This window comes from Pantherophis guttatus, chromosome 5, assembly GCF_059756535.1.
Source record: "Pantherophis guttatus breed Tessera chromosome 5, ASM5975653v1, whole genome shotgun sequence".
Lineage (NCBI taxonomy): Eukaryota > Metazoa > Chordata > Lepidosauria > Squamata > Colubridae > Pantherophis > Pantherophis guttatus.
This window is the reverse complement of record NC_142067.1, coordinates 24319513-24335543: the sequence shown is the minus strand read 5'-3', so window position 1 is coordinate 24335543 and position 16031 is coordinate 24319513. Positions and strand designations below refer to the sequence as shown.

The following is a 16031-nucleotide window of genomic DNA, read 5'->3' as shown; positions in this document are numbered from 1 at the left end:
CAGTAAAAGTTGGATTCATCCATTATAAAAAGCCAAGGTACTTATTTGGGCTTAGTGTAATGTATAAAATGAACAGCTTTTTGAATCTATGGTTTATTACTGGTCTACTTTTTACATTCCATCCTGCATATTATACTAAATGATACAGCAAATACACTGGCAAACCTATCAGAGTGCCAGAAAAGCACATGATTAATGAGTTGTTTGTGTCTTGATTAGCCAGTCTTAGAATTATATGCAGATGCCCCATAATCATTCTAAGATATGATTTGCTTAACCATGATTCATGAAATAAGCTGAAGTTTATTGGGTTCATACATTATAACGAGGTACAGTTGATGGTTTATAAACCACAATGGCTGAGTGTGCAAAGCCAAGATGAATCAAATTAGTGCAATGTTGATCTCTGCTATAATGTTATAATCCTAATTGTTTCATGGTTAAAGCTCATTGTGAGTCTTATCATCATAAAGTTCTTAATTTCATTATTGAGCTCAGTCCTTTGCCTAACTTATAAAGGGAAAGACTCTGTCAGGTTTAACTGGACTCCCAATAATTACATGAATAGATCCAAAGCTGGATTATTTTTTGGTCAATAGCATAAAAGTACAGTACTAGGAATAGAAGCATGAAGTACTGTATAGAAGCAGTTGTTTATTGCTTTCTTCCAGGATTTTTTCCTTCTTTTTTCTTTTTGTTTTTTACTTGTCGGTTTAGTTTACAATCTGGAATTTCAAGGTGGTGTCTCATTCGAGTATTAACTGTCAAGCATTGCTTAGCTTTTTTTTTTTTAGATAAACCAATATTCACTTGGTACCAACAGCCTTTGCTTAGTGTAATAATCCATAAGTGGCAAGCCAGTTCTTAACTTCTCTTTGAATGTACAAAGGATAACCTATCACTTCCCAATATATATTGATAGATATAGGTATATATAGTAGATAAACAGAAGGAAAAGAAAAAGGGGAGGGAAAGAATAAACTCAGATACATAAACAAATGTGTTTTACAATTTTCTAATATTCCAATATATGATTATACTATATCATTTAAAATCCTAAAAAACACAATTAAATTCGATGCAAAATATAGTTGTCAAAAACAACAAAAATGTAAAACATAAAATCATAAAGTGCAATAAACCATTTTTAAATTACTATTAATAAACAAAAAGAAAAGGGGAAAAAGAATAAGAATCAATAAAAACATTATTAAGAAACCACTTTTCAAGTATATCCTTTCTTCCCATTGTGCCTCAAATATACCGTAAATTACAATCAATATATTTGTAAGCATTAGGTTTCTAATTTCTTGTCTGGTCCTTTTATCTATTTTTTCCTTAGACATTGTATTTAAATATTTTAAGTTTGCGTTGCTGTGTAATATACTGTACAGTATTTATGAGAGTTATTTTTATTTGAATTTGTTCAGCTTCTGTTGTTCTGAATGCGCACTAATTTTTTGCTATTGCTGTGTATTCTCCATGTTTAGTGATTGGTTTAGTTATTGAGCTACTCTGAGCATTGTTTTTCTTAGTAAGTTTTATAGAATAGAATAGAACAGAACAGAACAGAACAGAACAGAACAGAACAGAACAGAATTCTTTATTGGCCAAGTGTGATTGGACACACAAGGAATTTGTCTTGGTGCAAATTGCAAAAGAATCATAATGTATAACACTTAATGATAGTCATAGGGAACAAATAAGCAATCAATTCATATTAGGAAACAGTCAATATAAATCTTAAGGATACCAGCAACAAGGTTACAGTCATACAGTCATAAGTGGTTAGGAGTTGGGTGATAGGAATGATGAGAAGATTAATAGTAATGCAGACTTAATAACTAGTTTGACAGTGTTGAGGGAATTATTTGTTTAGCAGAGTGATGGCGTTTGGGAAAAAACTGTTCTTGTGTCTAGTTGTTCTGGTGTGCAGTGCTCTATAGCGTCGTTTTGAGGGTAGGAGTTGAAACAGTTTATGTCCAGGATGCAAGGGGTCTGTAAATATTTTCATAGCCCTCTTTTTGACTCGTGTACTATACAGGTCCTCAATGGAAGGCAGGTTGGTAGTAATTGTTTTTTTCTGCAGTTTTAATTATCCTAAAATTTCCTAAAATGAACTTGAGCTAATACAGTTAATATGAGAAAGGTCCACCAATTAACACTTCTTTTTAAAAGAAGTAGTATTTCTCAATTGTTTATCTGTATGAAGTCCGCCTATCTTAAGTTCCTACTGTACAAAAAGTATTACCTTCTAAGTCAACCTGCATACAGTACATTAGTGGCCAAAGTTACCGTACATTGTTCCTAGTGACAAAATTATAGCTGTGTTAAGCCTATGAAAAAATACCTCCAAATCCAAAATGAATAAAATCATTAAGACCCAATGAACAAGTCACAAAAATTATGCATAAATTCTCCAAGTCTCCAATCCAAAACTTAACCCAGATTCTTCAGACATAGATTTGTAATTCAGAGTAAGCCTCAATTATCAGAATGAATGCATTAATCAGGGGTGAATGATGTTGGTGAAATCTCATTTAACCTTCCATAATAACACACACAAAAATAGCTGACAGCCCCATCTCTGAAACATAAACACTATTAATCCCAAATTTGAACTAAATGTTTATCCAGCAACAGAACTCAAATAAATAGCTGCTAAATTGATTTAATTTTTTTTTTTTACATTTGTCAGTCTCTCTTTTATCCCATACAACTTCTAACTGAAAGACTGTTCTATGCCATGTTAAACAAATGCATTCCCTGTTTTTTAAAGTATTGTCTGATTTCAGTCCTATGCTAGATAATCCTTTGGGGACTATTTTTATTTATATCTCTTCTCAACCTAGTCTAATATTGGCAACCACAGCTGCAGTCTTGCATACTGGAAATAGAGACTAGTGCAGGAATGTATCATCATTTTGTGGGTTTTTTTTGATAAATCACATTAGCTGTTTTCCATTCCTATTTGTCATTCAATTTTTATTCCATTTCTGAGACAAAAACAGAATTACAGAATAACTGAATTGGAAGGGACCTTAGAGGTCTTCTAGTCCAATCTCTTGCTCAAGCAGGAAACCCTGTACCAATTCAGACAAATGGTTGTAGAATCTCTTCCTAAAAAACCTCCAGTGTTGCAGCATCTACAACTTTTGGAGGCAAGTTGTTCCACTGATTAATTGTTCTAATTGTCAGGAAATTTCTCCTTAGTTCTAGGTTGGTTGTCTCCTTGATTAGTTGCCAAAATTTGGCTTCCAGTTTTGGTGCTATATTTCATTAAGAATATTTGCAATTACTTTCAGCTGAAAAACTAACTTCCCAATACTTTTATATTCCTCTGCATCTCATTTTAATTTTGACCATAAAGATTAATAAAATACTGGCTGGAAAAGAGACTTGAATGTTTAAAATTGAATTGTTCCCTTATTCATTGTGCTTTGTGTTTGTAATGACTTTTATTACTCTTAGTTTAATTACTGTGTTCTGTATTCACAATGAAGGCTGACTTATCTTTTATCAAATCTACTGCTTCAACATTGACACTTATATTTTATTCATCCAGGCTGAAACACCATATTATATACATATTCTATCTTATGAAATGGTCAAGTTTTCCATTGATTCTGGCTTTCTGCCAGCCAAGGAGACATTTCCAAAATGTTAAATTCCACTCCAGTCAGTGGCCAATACACAAAATAGGATTGACATTCGTGGCATCTATAATTAAGTGAGTAACATTAGAGAGATAGAATGGTAGTGATATATAGATATTGGCTGAGTAATCTTCAGCATCTTCAAAAATGATCTAAATGAGGGGATAGAAGTGGAACTTATCAGATTTTCAGATGGCACCAAGCTGGGGGGAATAGCTAACATTTAGAAGATAGACTCAAAATTCAGAAGCATCTTGACAGACTTGAACACTCTGTTCTGGTCACCACAATGCAAAAAAGATATTGAGACCCTAGCAGTGGTTCTCAACCTGTGGGTCGCGACCCCTTTGGGGGTCGAACGATCCTTTCACAAGGGTCGCCTAAGACCATCGGAAAACACATATTTTCAATGGTTTTAGGAATAATTTTATGGTTGGGGGTCACCACAACATGAGGAACTGTATTAAAGGGTCATGGCATTAGGAAGGTTGAGAACCACTGCCCTAGAGTGAGTGTAGAGAAGAACAAAAAGATAAGGAAGCTGAACCATATGATGAAAAATTGAGGGACTTAGGTATGCCTAATTTACCAAAAAGAGGGATGATATGATAGCAGTCTTCTAGTACTTGAGGGGTTATCACAGAGAAGAGGGAGTTGACCTATTCTCCAAAGTACCTAAGGACAGGACAAGAAGTATTGGGTGGAAAATAATTAAAGACAGATCCAACCTAGAACTTAGGATAAATTTCCTGACATTGAGAACAATTAATCAGTGGAATGGCTTAGCTCCTGAAGTTGTGGCTTGTCATCATTGGAGATTTTCAAGAAGAGACCAGACAGCCACTTGTCCAGCATGGTATAGGGTCTCCTGCTTGAGTAAGGGGTTTGAGTAAAAGACCTCCAAAGTCTCTTCCAATCCTATTATGCTGTTTTATGTTCTATCTATTTTATTAATGAGAAGCGTACTAGTTGAGAGGTACAAATGAATGGGGAAAAAGGATAGTGGGATGAAAAAAACACCACAATATATTCAGCATGTTTACGTTTTGATTTCATTGTACATTTTTTTGTTTTCCTTTTTGGCAGCTCTGATTCTTACAGTGACATCCACTGTTGTGATAAGCCAAACTACATTTGAGATAACTTGCTTTTTAATCAAACAACACAACAATGCTTCGAGAAATTGGGATTCTTCACCTTCTCTCAAGGTAAAGGAAAATTAGAGTATAAAAATATTGAATGGACCAAAGTCTATCACATCATACTGAAGACAGAGTGTTATGGAATATAATATAACATTCTCTACTATTTTTTACAGTGTGAAACAAGTTTAAGCTCCATTTAAAGCTATCTGGTGAGCATTGCAAGGAATATCTGTAATTAATGAATTGAAATCTTATATGATTTCCATTCATTAATTACAGACATTGCTTCCTGCTTTCATGTATGTTGGACTTACCACCATCCAGTTTCACTTATCCTGGGTTCTAGCATTATGAGCAAAGGATATGTCTTCTTCCTCTCTACTTTCTCCATAGAGTACATATCTTCCTCACCCACTCAGTCAATTATTCAGTAAGCCAAAGAGTCTCAACTTTCAATTTTTCTTCGTTGTGAAGATCATCCAGTCCTTCAATATTTTCATTGCCTATTCCTGCACCTTTCCAGATGAAATACAATCCTCAACTTACAACTGAGCCCAAAATTTCCATTGCTAAGTAAGGCAGTTGTTAAATAGGTTTTGCACCATTTTACAACCTTTTTGCCACAGTTGCTAAGCAAATCACCGCAGCTGTTAAGTGAATCTGGCCTCTCTGATTGACTTTGCTTGTCAGAAGCCTGCTGGGAAGATTACAAATGGTGAACACATGACCCCAGGACAGTGCAACTGGGTCATATTATGATGGTGTCATAAATACATACCAGTTGCCAAGCACCTGACTTTTGATCCTGTGACCATGGGAATGCTATAATGGTCATAAGTAGGCAGTAAGTCACTTTTTTAATGCCATTGTAACTTCAAGCAGTCACTAAAACAAATAGTTGTAAGTCAAGGTCTACTCTGTAATCCGAATTTCTTTGTGGGCTCTACCTTCTTGAAGCTTGGGTAGATAAATGCTGTTTTAAAATGTCTTGGGTGATGTCTTCTTCTGCCACCAGCTTTTCTCTGTGCCTTCTGGCTTCCAAACCCACCAAAGCAATTTCACAAATACCAACTCCATACAAAGGTCATTTGCCACCAGTAGATTCTGTTCCACCTGTTGGCCTTTCTGGCTGGCCCATGGCTCTGACACAGAAGATGCCGAGACAAACGATTAATGAGAGAGGCAATTGCCACCGTGCTAACTCTTGATTCTCTCCTCTCACGGTAATTGGTGTAATGAACAAATATTCAGATTGTCAGGCTTCACAACCTGGGTTTGGGAGTAAATCCTAGGCTTCCTGACCTTTCACAACCTACTCTGCAGTTTGGCTAAAAACTTATGGGCAGGGCTCAATTAGATTTGAATTTTTACTACAGACAAGAATGAAGTCATACACAATAGTTGATTGCCCATTGCTAATGCAAAATTTTCAGAAATATGTACACACTCAAGATTTTAACAATTCCCTTCCCTTCCAAGTGAATTGATACTTGGTGGGATGATTGGTGGCTTTGAAGCCAGAAGAGTTGTACATTTACCTAATTACCATCTATGGCTTGAGATCTGCTAGTCCTCACCTCATCTCTTTCAAAAGACTTATTTCTTTGCTAATTTATAAATAATGGTTCTGCATTTTTCCTTACCCATTGCTTTTCACTGCTCTTTTTCTGTGAATGGAGCTCAAGCGATGATGGATGTTGCTACTACCTGTCAAAGTATTATAAAACTGGATGTCGAGGTTTTATTTTATCTTTATAATAAGGGATTTTATTCTCCTCCAGGTCTTTAATTCTCTGAGCCTGAATTGGTTTTATAATTAGGCAGCTGTCTGGAGTGCTGACCCCTGAAATATAAGCATCGTTTATGAAGTCCCATCATAAGCTATGCATTCAATTATTTTTTCAACAATTGAAACAAGTCACAAAAATAGTTCATCTTAATGGTAAAACTAACATTCTTTCATCTTTTCTTCACTGACAGCTGTTCTGTTTCCACACTCTCTTGTGGTCTTCTGAGCAATCTTCATCTTCCCTTTTTCAAACATGTGATATTCCACTGTTAATACTCATTGCCTCCTTTTGCTTCCTGACTTCCATGCCTGTGCTTAAAATTTTGAAGTGAGGTTTTTGTATGAACGTGCTTACCTTCAAGTCACTGTTGACTTGTAGTGACTGCTAAACAACTTAAACAATGCAGCTTTCTTGGCAAAGTTTTGAAAGAGGTTTCCTGAAGCCAGGTCCCCAACCTGGCTTCAGGACTAAGATTCACCATCTACTGGTTTTTTTAACAAGGTGCCTTAACCATACCACCAAACTGTCTCTCTATATTGTCTAAATCACTTTCTATTTGTGATATATTTTTTCATATCTCCCAGGAATATCCCCAATTTATACTCTCCAAACATATTGTGACCTAGGCTTCCTGAATCATTAAAACACACGAGTAGTCCCAAAAACCTCTTTTATTGCAACAGCTGTGAATTACGTTCATTCACAGCTCAGTCCCAATTAGTTGCAAAAAGTCCTTCGGGAGAAGTCCTTTAGGATAATCACCAACCTTTATCTCTCTTGACACGCTGCCAAAGACCTACTTGGCAAAGCCACACGGATTCCAGAATCAAACAGAGATGCCGACTGAGAACAGAATTAACAACGTTGCTTTCCTGTAAAGGGCCCACGTGCCTTTGCTCCTCTTTTAAGCCTTATGGGAGGGGCCAATCATCTCCAGGCCTTACTCCTGAGTCATCCCTTTTGTTTTAACTGTTCGTGCCTTCTGGCAGGTCTGTGCATGCATGCACTAGGAACAGGCTCCTCCTGTTCCTCTGCCTCTTTGGAGGCTCCGGAGTCCGCGCATCACTCCCAGATGGCCCTGACCCCATCTCTGCCTCAGACGCAGAGCCCTTGTCTGGGCCTTCCCCAGACTCCAGGACTGGCCCATGTTCCTCCCCAGCCTCTTCACTGTCCAACTCCACTGCCAGCTCCGCAGGCTCCTGACAGACCACAACAGAATACTCCAAAGATACTTTATTCCTAAAGGCAACTGGACTTTTTTCTTTTCTTTTTTAGAAAATGTTTAGGTTTTTTTATGAGCAATGAAACATTCTGTAAGAAAAAAAGGGGGGGAAAACCCAAGAAAGTCCAGTTGCCTTTTGGAAAAAGCACCTTTGGGAGTCTTTGCATTTGGTACCATAGCTATGGTCTAATATCGATAAATATATGTGAGAACAGAAGCGCTGTTTGACTTCATCCTCCATAAATTTATGTTCTTTTCCTCTTTGTTTGCTGAAAATAAAACTGCATGGTCTACTGAGTCACAGTACTTCAGGAAATCATAAATCTTACATCTTAAAATTTATGCTATATTAAGATTGGCTCTCCCTCTTCAAATTCTTTAGTTTGTGCGAAATACTTTGCTTGCTTTTCTATGCTAAAATAGAAATTATAACTTCCTTTTCTTTTTTCCCCCACATTTCTATCAGATTTCAGGTGTTCCTCTTCCTAAACGCTTTCAGTTTTTTGTTCTTTCTTTCTGCCATACTTTGCTAACTGTCTAGCCTAATGCCCTGACTTGGCTCTTCTATATATCTCCCTTCTCCTTATTGCCATTTTCTTCATCATTATCCCTCATATCTACTGCATAATCAGTATTTTTGGTCACTCTTGGTAGATTCTTTGTTCATATTAGTAGTAGGTTTAGTAGGTAATTATAGCATGTAGTCAAAGATATAGCATTGCAAGGAACTACTGTATATTAAGAGATATCGATGAGGAATTTGATTTAACTTTGGTATGCTCAATCCTTTTCTTAGTGAGTACCATAAATGGCTTTGACTGACACTTTGTCAGCTATGCTTCCAAGATGAATAGAATTCAAGCAAAATCAAAATTTTATTTACTTTAATTAAAATGTAAATTAGAAAACTTCTATGCATGTAACACGATTACTGTTCCCTATTTATTTAAAAAAATCCTTTTTCTGTCACATTATAAATTACAATTTAGTGACAAATTTTGGTGAAGCTTTGAGAAGGATTACTAGGTTTGCAAGGGTAGAGGGGTGTTGAAGGGTGTTTGGGCTCTGAGCTATCTATAGTGCATCTGTAATTTCAACACTGATTTTGCCTTTTGACTTACTCATTTAAATTGCTTCGATTTACTATCAGTAGTGGGCAGACAGTAGTTTGGGTGACTGAATGTTACTATTACAACAAGGTTTTCCTTTCATGCAAAATTTTTGTTGTTGTTGTTAGTTGCGAAGTCATGTCCGACCCATCGTGACCCCATGGACAATGTTCCTCCAGGCCTTCCTATTCTCTACTCGTCCCCTTCTTATTTTGCCCTCAATCTTTCCCAGCATTAGGTTCTTCTCCAGTGAGTTCTTCCTTCTCATTAGGTGGCCAAAGTATTTGAGTTTCATCTTCAGGATCTGGCTTTCTAAAGAGCAGTCAGGGTTGATCTCCTCTAGGACTGATTGGTTTGATCGCTTTCATGCAAAATTAGGTTGATAAATTAATAATAAAAGTATGTCGGTATCTGAAGGAATATTTTGTGTTTTTAAAGTCAAACCAATGTATCAACCAAGCCAGAAACATTTTCATTCTGTCGTTTAAATCACTTTGATATCTATCAACTCCATACTGCTCCAAACTGAAAGGAAGTAAAGCTATAGTAGTTTCATAATTCTTATTCCAAGACATAGTAAGATTGTGCCTTACATAATCATTTTCTGTGTTTTTACCAACTAGCAAACATACGAAAAAAATCCCTTAGAATGGTTCAACTTAACAGGCATAACGTGATAGACAGCAGTCTTTCAAAACATGAAGACTAAGGACTGGCTGTTGTCCAATGGCAATATTGTATTCAAAAGATGCAAGAGATAACTTTGATGGAAAAATATATCTAGTTTAGAATTGGAGTAATTTGATTTGTTTGCATTTTCTGATAAATTAAGCATATGAAATTACTTTGTACATATTCAAATTATTACCCTACTTCAAAATTTCTTCTCCAAAGGTTTCTTGGAGCATTCACCACAAAAGATATCCTCAATCTTCATTTCTTAATCAAATTGTGTAACCTCTCTCTCTCTTTCATTGACTGAGGTGGGAAGGACGAAGAGAGATAGGAAAGGACCTCATTTATTTGGGAAAGATAGAAGGGAAATACTACCTTTATTGGTAGTAGCTTCTCAGAACTTTTACAGAGAACTGTATGCAAATTATCTTTCAATGTTGTTTCTCTAAAAGCAAGATAGATGTTAAATGGTGCAACAGAGCAAACATATATTTTCTATCTCTTACAAAGCAGATGCAAGATAATGTTGAAGACCTCCAGTGTTCCTTGAATAATCAAAGCACTGAAAATGCCTACAAAACAACCAAGGTTGTAGAAGTTGGTGTGCTTGAAAATGTCAGGTTAAAAGCAGTACTAAATATTTCAGAGAACATCGTCTGCCACTGGGTTTTTAAAGAGATCCGGACCAAATGTAATTCCTCTCTGGATTTGGAGAACCGGTAAGCAAACAAACAAAACACATAAAAAATACAAAGAGCAAAAAGTAATATTTGTTCCACTTCACGTGAGCCTGCAGCAAAAGCTCAAATGAACAATTGCAATTTTATGTGCACATTAATTTCCTTCTTAGTAATTCAAATTTTTAAAGATGTGAATAACTGGATGATTGCTTGTCTCTTTTGAAGTAACACTTCTTGCCAAAAATCTCTTGCATCACTCCCTTTCATATATAGTTCTAATATTCAGCACTTAACTTTTTATAATATATTTCCTGTACTTGGTCTAATTCATTCTTACGGAGCAAGATTGAAGGCAGAGCACTATGCTTCATCAGTGAGCAAGAAGAAGGGAGGTGTCCCTAATTGCCCATTCAAGCAACTGACTCTCCCTTAATTCTTATTAGACTGGGCAGAATTGAAGAACAGGAAAGCTTTGGATTCCCATGGACCCAAATCCTCACCTAATCTTTCAATGCAACATTCTAATTGCCATCTTTCCTTCTCTGACATCAAAGCTCCATGGCTGGAAGAAGGTTTCAGAAGCTTAATGGAAGAAATTGGAAGTCAAATTTCCTTCTCCAGAATTCAAGTGGGGAATTCCCACCCAATATTTATATGACTCTGGATGTTTTCCCAATTTATAAAAACATTTTTGATTGGGACCCATCCAGAGTTAGTTAGAAGATAGATGTTATATAAATGTTATAAATAACCAGTAATGCCTTTTAACTATAAAGTTATGCCATTTAGCCTATTGCTGTATTAAAAGTGATATTGCTAGATAGGTATAGAGAGAATAAAATTTATCTCTCAGTCAAATATGTTCACTGGTTGAAGCTGGGTCCATTGCTAGATAAAATGTAAAGGAAAAGAAGGGAGGCAACTGCATTGCTATTAGCTCTATCAATAGACTGCTAATAAAATAAGAAACTTGAAATGAGTTAAGGAATGTGGTGTCCAAACTCTGACAAACCACCTGAAGTTATCTGCTAAAATTCACAGAAGTGTGACCTATTAAGTTCTAACCTGCAGTTGGAACTATACTGCTTTTGTCAGTCTACCAGTCTTTCTAAATGAAATATTATAGTTGCATATTGAAGCTAAAAGCATGATCTCTTCCTCTTCTTGGAATCAGCAAGAAGCCACTATCATTTGAAGCTGTAGAGATTTCAAGAACTTCCAGAGAAGTGTAAGTAGAGAAGAACCATCATTCTGGCTAACCTAATTCTGTAGGTGATTCATGAAATGGTTTTTCTGGTCCATGTACAAGGTTTTGTTTCCTTTTTGTTTGTCATTTTGGCCTAGTTCCGCACACTGAAGTTTTTTTTCATAATTATTTCATAAAGGAAGTCTTGTTTTCTGTCTCAACAGGCATATCGTTTCAGTGGAGTTCCCAAGAATCAAAGAAACCCAAGAGGGAAATCACACACTGTTAATTACAACTGAAACCAGTAACTACACTATAGTATTTATGTTGTATATAAGGAGTAAGTATGACACATGAAGGCTGAGTGGTTTCATATTTTATTTTACAATTAGAACAACGCCCCAGTTAATATTTTAAATTAAAACCTTTTAAAAAGTATTTAAAGCTATTTATTTAATACTACATACATTGAATAAAATGTGCCATAATTATAATGTTATTGTTGGAGACTTCATTTAAAGCAGATTTTCCTCCTACTTTAATCATATATAAACTTTAATTTATTTTGGAATAATGTCATGCAATAATTAACAAAGGAAAGCTGTCAATTGCTGGGGTATTCTGATGTTATTTTTCTTGCTATTTATAAATACAGAATGTGTAAATTTATAGGGTACTGTATATTAATTGTACTAAGAAGAGATAAAATACAAATAACACAGCAACGGAAAGCAAAAAACAGAATTACATTTATAGTTACTGTTGGAAAATATGGGAGTTAGTATGGCTTGTAAAATGTATTGATTTTGTTTAAGCTCAACAAATGGATGATAATTAAGTTTATATAAATGTTATCAACTTTTCATTGATAACTTTCAAAATACGTTGCAGCTAATGTACTTTCTTTATAGTTATGGATATCCTTATTTTAGGTTTTTTTAAATTATTATGCATTTTTCTGTAGGAACTTGTTATATAACAGCCCTGGTGGTTAGAATGCAGTATTGCAGGTTAATTCTGCTGACTGCCAACAGTTCGGCAGTTCGAGTCTCACTGGCTCAAGGTTGACTCAGCCTTCTATCCTTCTGAGGTCAGTAAAATGAGGACCTGGATTGTTGGGGGCAATATGCTGACTCTGTAAACTGCTTAGAGAAGGCTGTAAAGCACACAGAAGCAGTATATAAGTCTAAGTGCTATTGGTATATAGTTACAGGTATATTCCTCCTTTTAAAAAATAGAACCCATACAACTAACCTTCTGAAAGGATGTCTGTGGACTGCCTCCTCTTTGAAAACCTATCCAGTCCAAGGGTCCTATCACAGGTGTTTCTTATTGTATAATCATCCTGCATCATTCATGAAATTTTACCACTACATTTGCAAATGTCTTTTTCTACTGTTTGTTCATATTTCCTTTTTTGAGGATAAAGGCAGACTTCAACAGTGACTTTGGACTACTAGCATTTAGGTCAGAGGTGGGTTTCAGCAGGTTCTGACCAGTTCTGGAGAACCGGCAGCGGAAATTTTGAATAGTTCGGAGAACCAGTAGTAAAAATTCTGACTGGCCCCGCCCCCATCTATTCTCTGCCTCCCAAATCCCAGCTGATCAGGAGGAAATGGGGATTTTGCAGTAACCTTCCCCTGAATTGGGGAGGGAATGGAGATTTTACAGTATCCCTCCCCTGCCACACCCACCAAGCCACGCCAACCAAGCCATGCCATGCCCACCAAGCCACACCCACAGAACTGGTAGTAAACATTTTTGAAACCCACCACTGATTTAGGTGCTATCAGCCTTAAAGCACTCCCAGGTCAAATTTAAAGAAAATAAAAGAGAACAGGGAGGCTTTGAAGTTCCTCATCATTTACAGATAGCTCCTGGGTAGGAGATTGAACAGGGAGACATATCTGTCACTTGCATATCTGAATATATGGGGTATGAATATAAATATTTTTTGTAATTATAATCATTGACTATTACAGTTGGTAGTGGATTTGTCAATGGATAAGAAAAGTCTGCCTAATTTTACAGACAGAAAAGCAAAATTTAACTGTGTTCAAGGAGACTAAATCATACTGATCTGATAACAATAACAACCGCAACATAAAAAAGAGAATTTCCCTGGTGTTTTACAGATAATAAGTTATAGAGTAGGTCTTTGAACTCTTATTTAGGGTACAATATAGCAAGAAATTAATTGCAGTTTCAATAGTCCCTTGTCCACAGGGACCTAATCTTAGTTCATACAGGACCTTTCTATCAACTCTCCAAAACTGCTGTGTGGGGAGCATTGAAGCGTGTTAACATAAGTGCTCTTTGGCATTTGGAAATACTTAACTGGTGTATCTCACTGGTTTGTAAGAGGAACTTGACTGCTCTTAAAATGTTCTTAAAGTAGAATAGGTTAGGTTTCCAGGTTTTTGATAGGTTGATTAAATGCACTGAGTTCACAGTCAGAACCCATGTTTAGGAACACATCAGTGGAGAAGCCATGAGATTAAAGTTTTTGTGAGATTGTTCTGTACCATATTGGTTTGTAATTGTCCTCAATAAGAAAACAACTCAAACCTGTGGGAAAGAAGAGTAACTTCAACCAATGTGCTATGGTACAGGTCCATGTACCTGTTTCAATTCAAGATAGTCCTGCCTCCTTCCTTAATACTACATTTGGAATTCAAGGGCATACTAAAATATACCCCATAGATTGGACTCTTCCAAGAAGAGTAAAGAAAGCTTAAGGTCTTAGTTATGCACCAAAAAGTACTTGTGCACAAACCTGTCACTTGCCCATAGTCTTCTCTATAAAGATGGCATATATTATATTTCTATTTAATCACAATAATTATTTCTACATTTTGGTCTCTACATGTAAAGTGCATTCCCTTTGGCATGGGGTGCATTAAAGCAAGACCATTTTTTTGATAATACATAAATAGCTCCCCAATAAGGGCTGTTCTGACTAACATTTAAAGGAGAGATAAATGGGTAGAAATGAAAAATTTTGAAACTTGAAAATGTTTTGGATGCTGTGCTCTTAAACCATTTATCCTTTTTTCTATTTATAATCCACCTTCCATGTTAGTTCCATTATTGTGGGATATTTTTCCACTCTTCTCACTACTTTAAAGCTAGAGCAGTTTCAACCTTCATAAGGAGAAGCTCTGAAATGCTTTGAGTCAATTCATGTTTCCCTAAAGTTTAAAGTATCAAACTGACATGGCAGTGGTGCTGGGACACTTCTAAGCCTCCTGGAATAACAAGATTGACTGGTAGTTCTCTGAATGAGCTGTGATCTGGCAACAAGAGTTTCTGATTCCCAACAGTTTGACCACAACAGTGCTGAAAGCTACCATGCCACTTAAATTAGGCTGATAACACGAAGATAACCGAGAGTGGGGCTGCTGTATGAGTGAACTCTGTACTGAAAACAAAAGAACAACTTGTTGTTCCTTAATTCTAAACATAGGTTTTCACCTCCCCACCCCTGTTTTGTACTTGACAAATTTGTATAAAAATAGTAGCTCATGGAACTTTAATGTCTTCAAAGTTTTTAAAATGAGGCTATTTAAAAATAATTACCATTGTTTCCCCTTTTTAAAAAGTATAAGAGAGTCAGCTAATTGGGCAAGAAATTATATTTAAGAATATATTTAAGAATCAGAGAGCAAAAGCCTAATGTTGAAGTTCTAGAGGAATTGTCCACCTAGATGGCAACGTCAAGCTGCCATTGGCTGATTTCAAAAACCTAAACAAGCTTGGGCCTTGTCAGAATTGAAAAACACCAAAAAATTTCAGGACTGTAGGTTGGATCAGAAAATTGGGAGTGGGGGATGAAAAGCAATGCAAAATATTTTTATACTGTTGTCAAAAAAAACCCCTACAAGCTCATAACCTCACTCAGAATTGAACTGAACTTGAGACTTTAGCTTTTGAATCAGAAATTATTGCTGCTCAAAACTGACATTTTCTGTGGTCTTTCTAGTTTTTACATTACTCAGGAAAAAAAAAAATACAGGGAACACAAACTACTGATACCCAGAGCAGGACTCCGTGCACAAAATGGCCCAAAACGTGAAATAAAGATACGTATATAGATAAATAAAGACAAAGTTACAAATTTGTTGAAATCAGATTTCAACAAATGCGGTTGACTCCAAGGGCCATGAGAAATGCAATGCAGGAGTTCTATCAAGAAGACGAATTTTCTGTTAAAGAGTTTGGCAGAACCGATTGCGCTAGCTGAAAAACTAGCATCATATAATCATTGTATGATTGAGATAACTAAGATGGGGGAAAGGTGTATGCATGGATTCTCTTCCTCTAAGCCACAACTCACCCCCAACTTTCCAAGGCATTATTTTAAACCAAAATATTAACCTAGATAATACAATTTACTTTCAGTAATCAAATATGTGCTCTAAGGCCTTCTCAGATCTGTTGCAACAGCAACTTCCACAATTCCTGCACAGCATAGCAATCGGCCCTCTAATTCACCTGAGAGTGCAGTTTGAGGAAGTCTGCTGAAATAAGAATTAGGATATAACCTTATTATAGTAACAATATAGTTA

General features: G+C 36.0%; 1 protein-coding gene across 3 annotated transcripts in view; it reads left to right on the top strand.

The window, feature by feature from the left end:
• Positions 1 to 16031, top strand: part of FLT3 (fms related receptor tyrosine kinase 3) — a 56566-nt gene that overhangs the window by 1676 nt on the left and 38859 nt on the right. For 2 of the 3 annotated variants that reach the window (XM_034415143.2, XM_034415125.2), the window contains exons 2-4: positions 4743 to 4864; positions 10108 to 10316; positions 11688 to 11803. In XM_034415143.2, the coding sequence (XP_034271034.2) occupies positions 4743 to 4864; positions 10108 to 10316; positions 11688 to 11803 (447 nt within the window). The remainder of the gene's footprint in view (positions 1 to 4742; positions 4865 to 10107; positions 10317 to 11687; positions 11804 to 16031) is intronic. The other variant, XM_034415133.2, reaches the window with a different exon arrangement.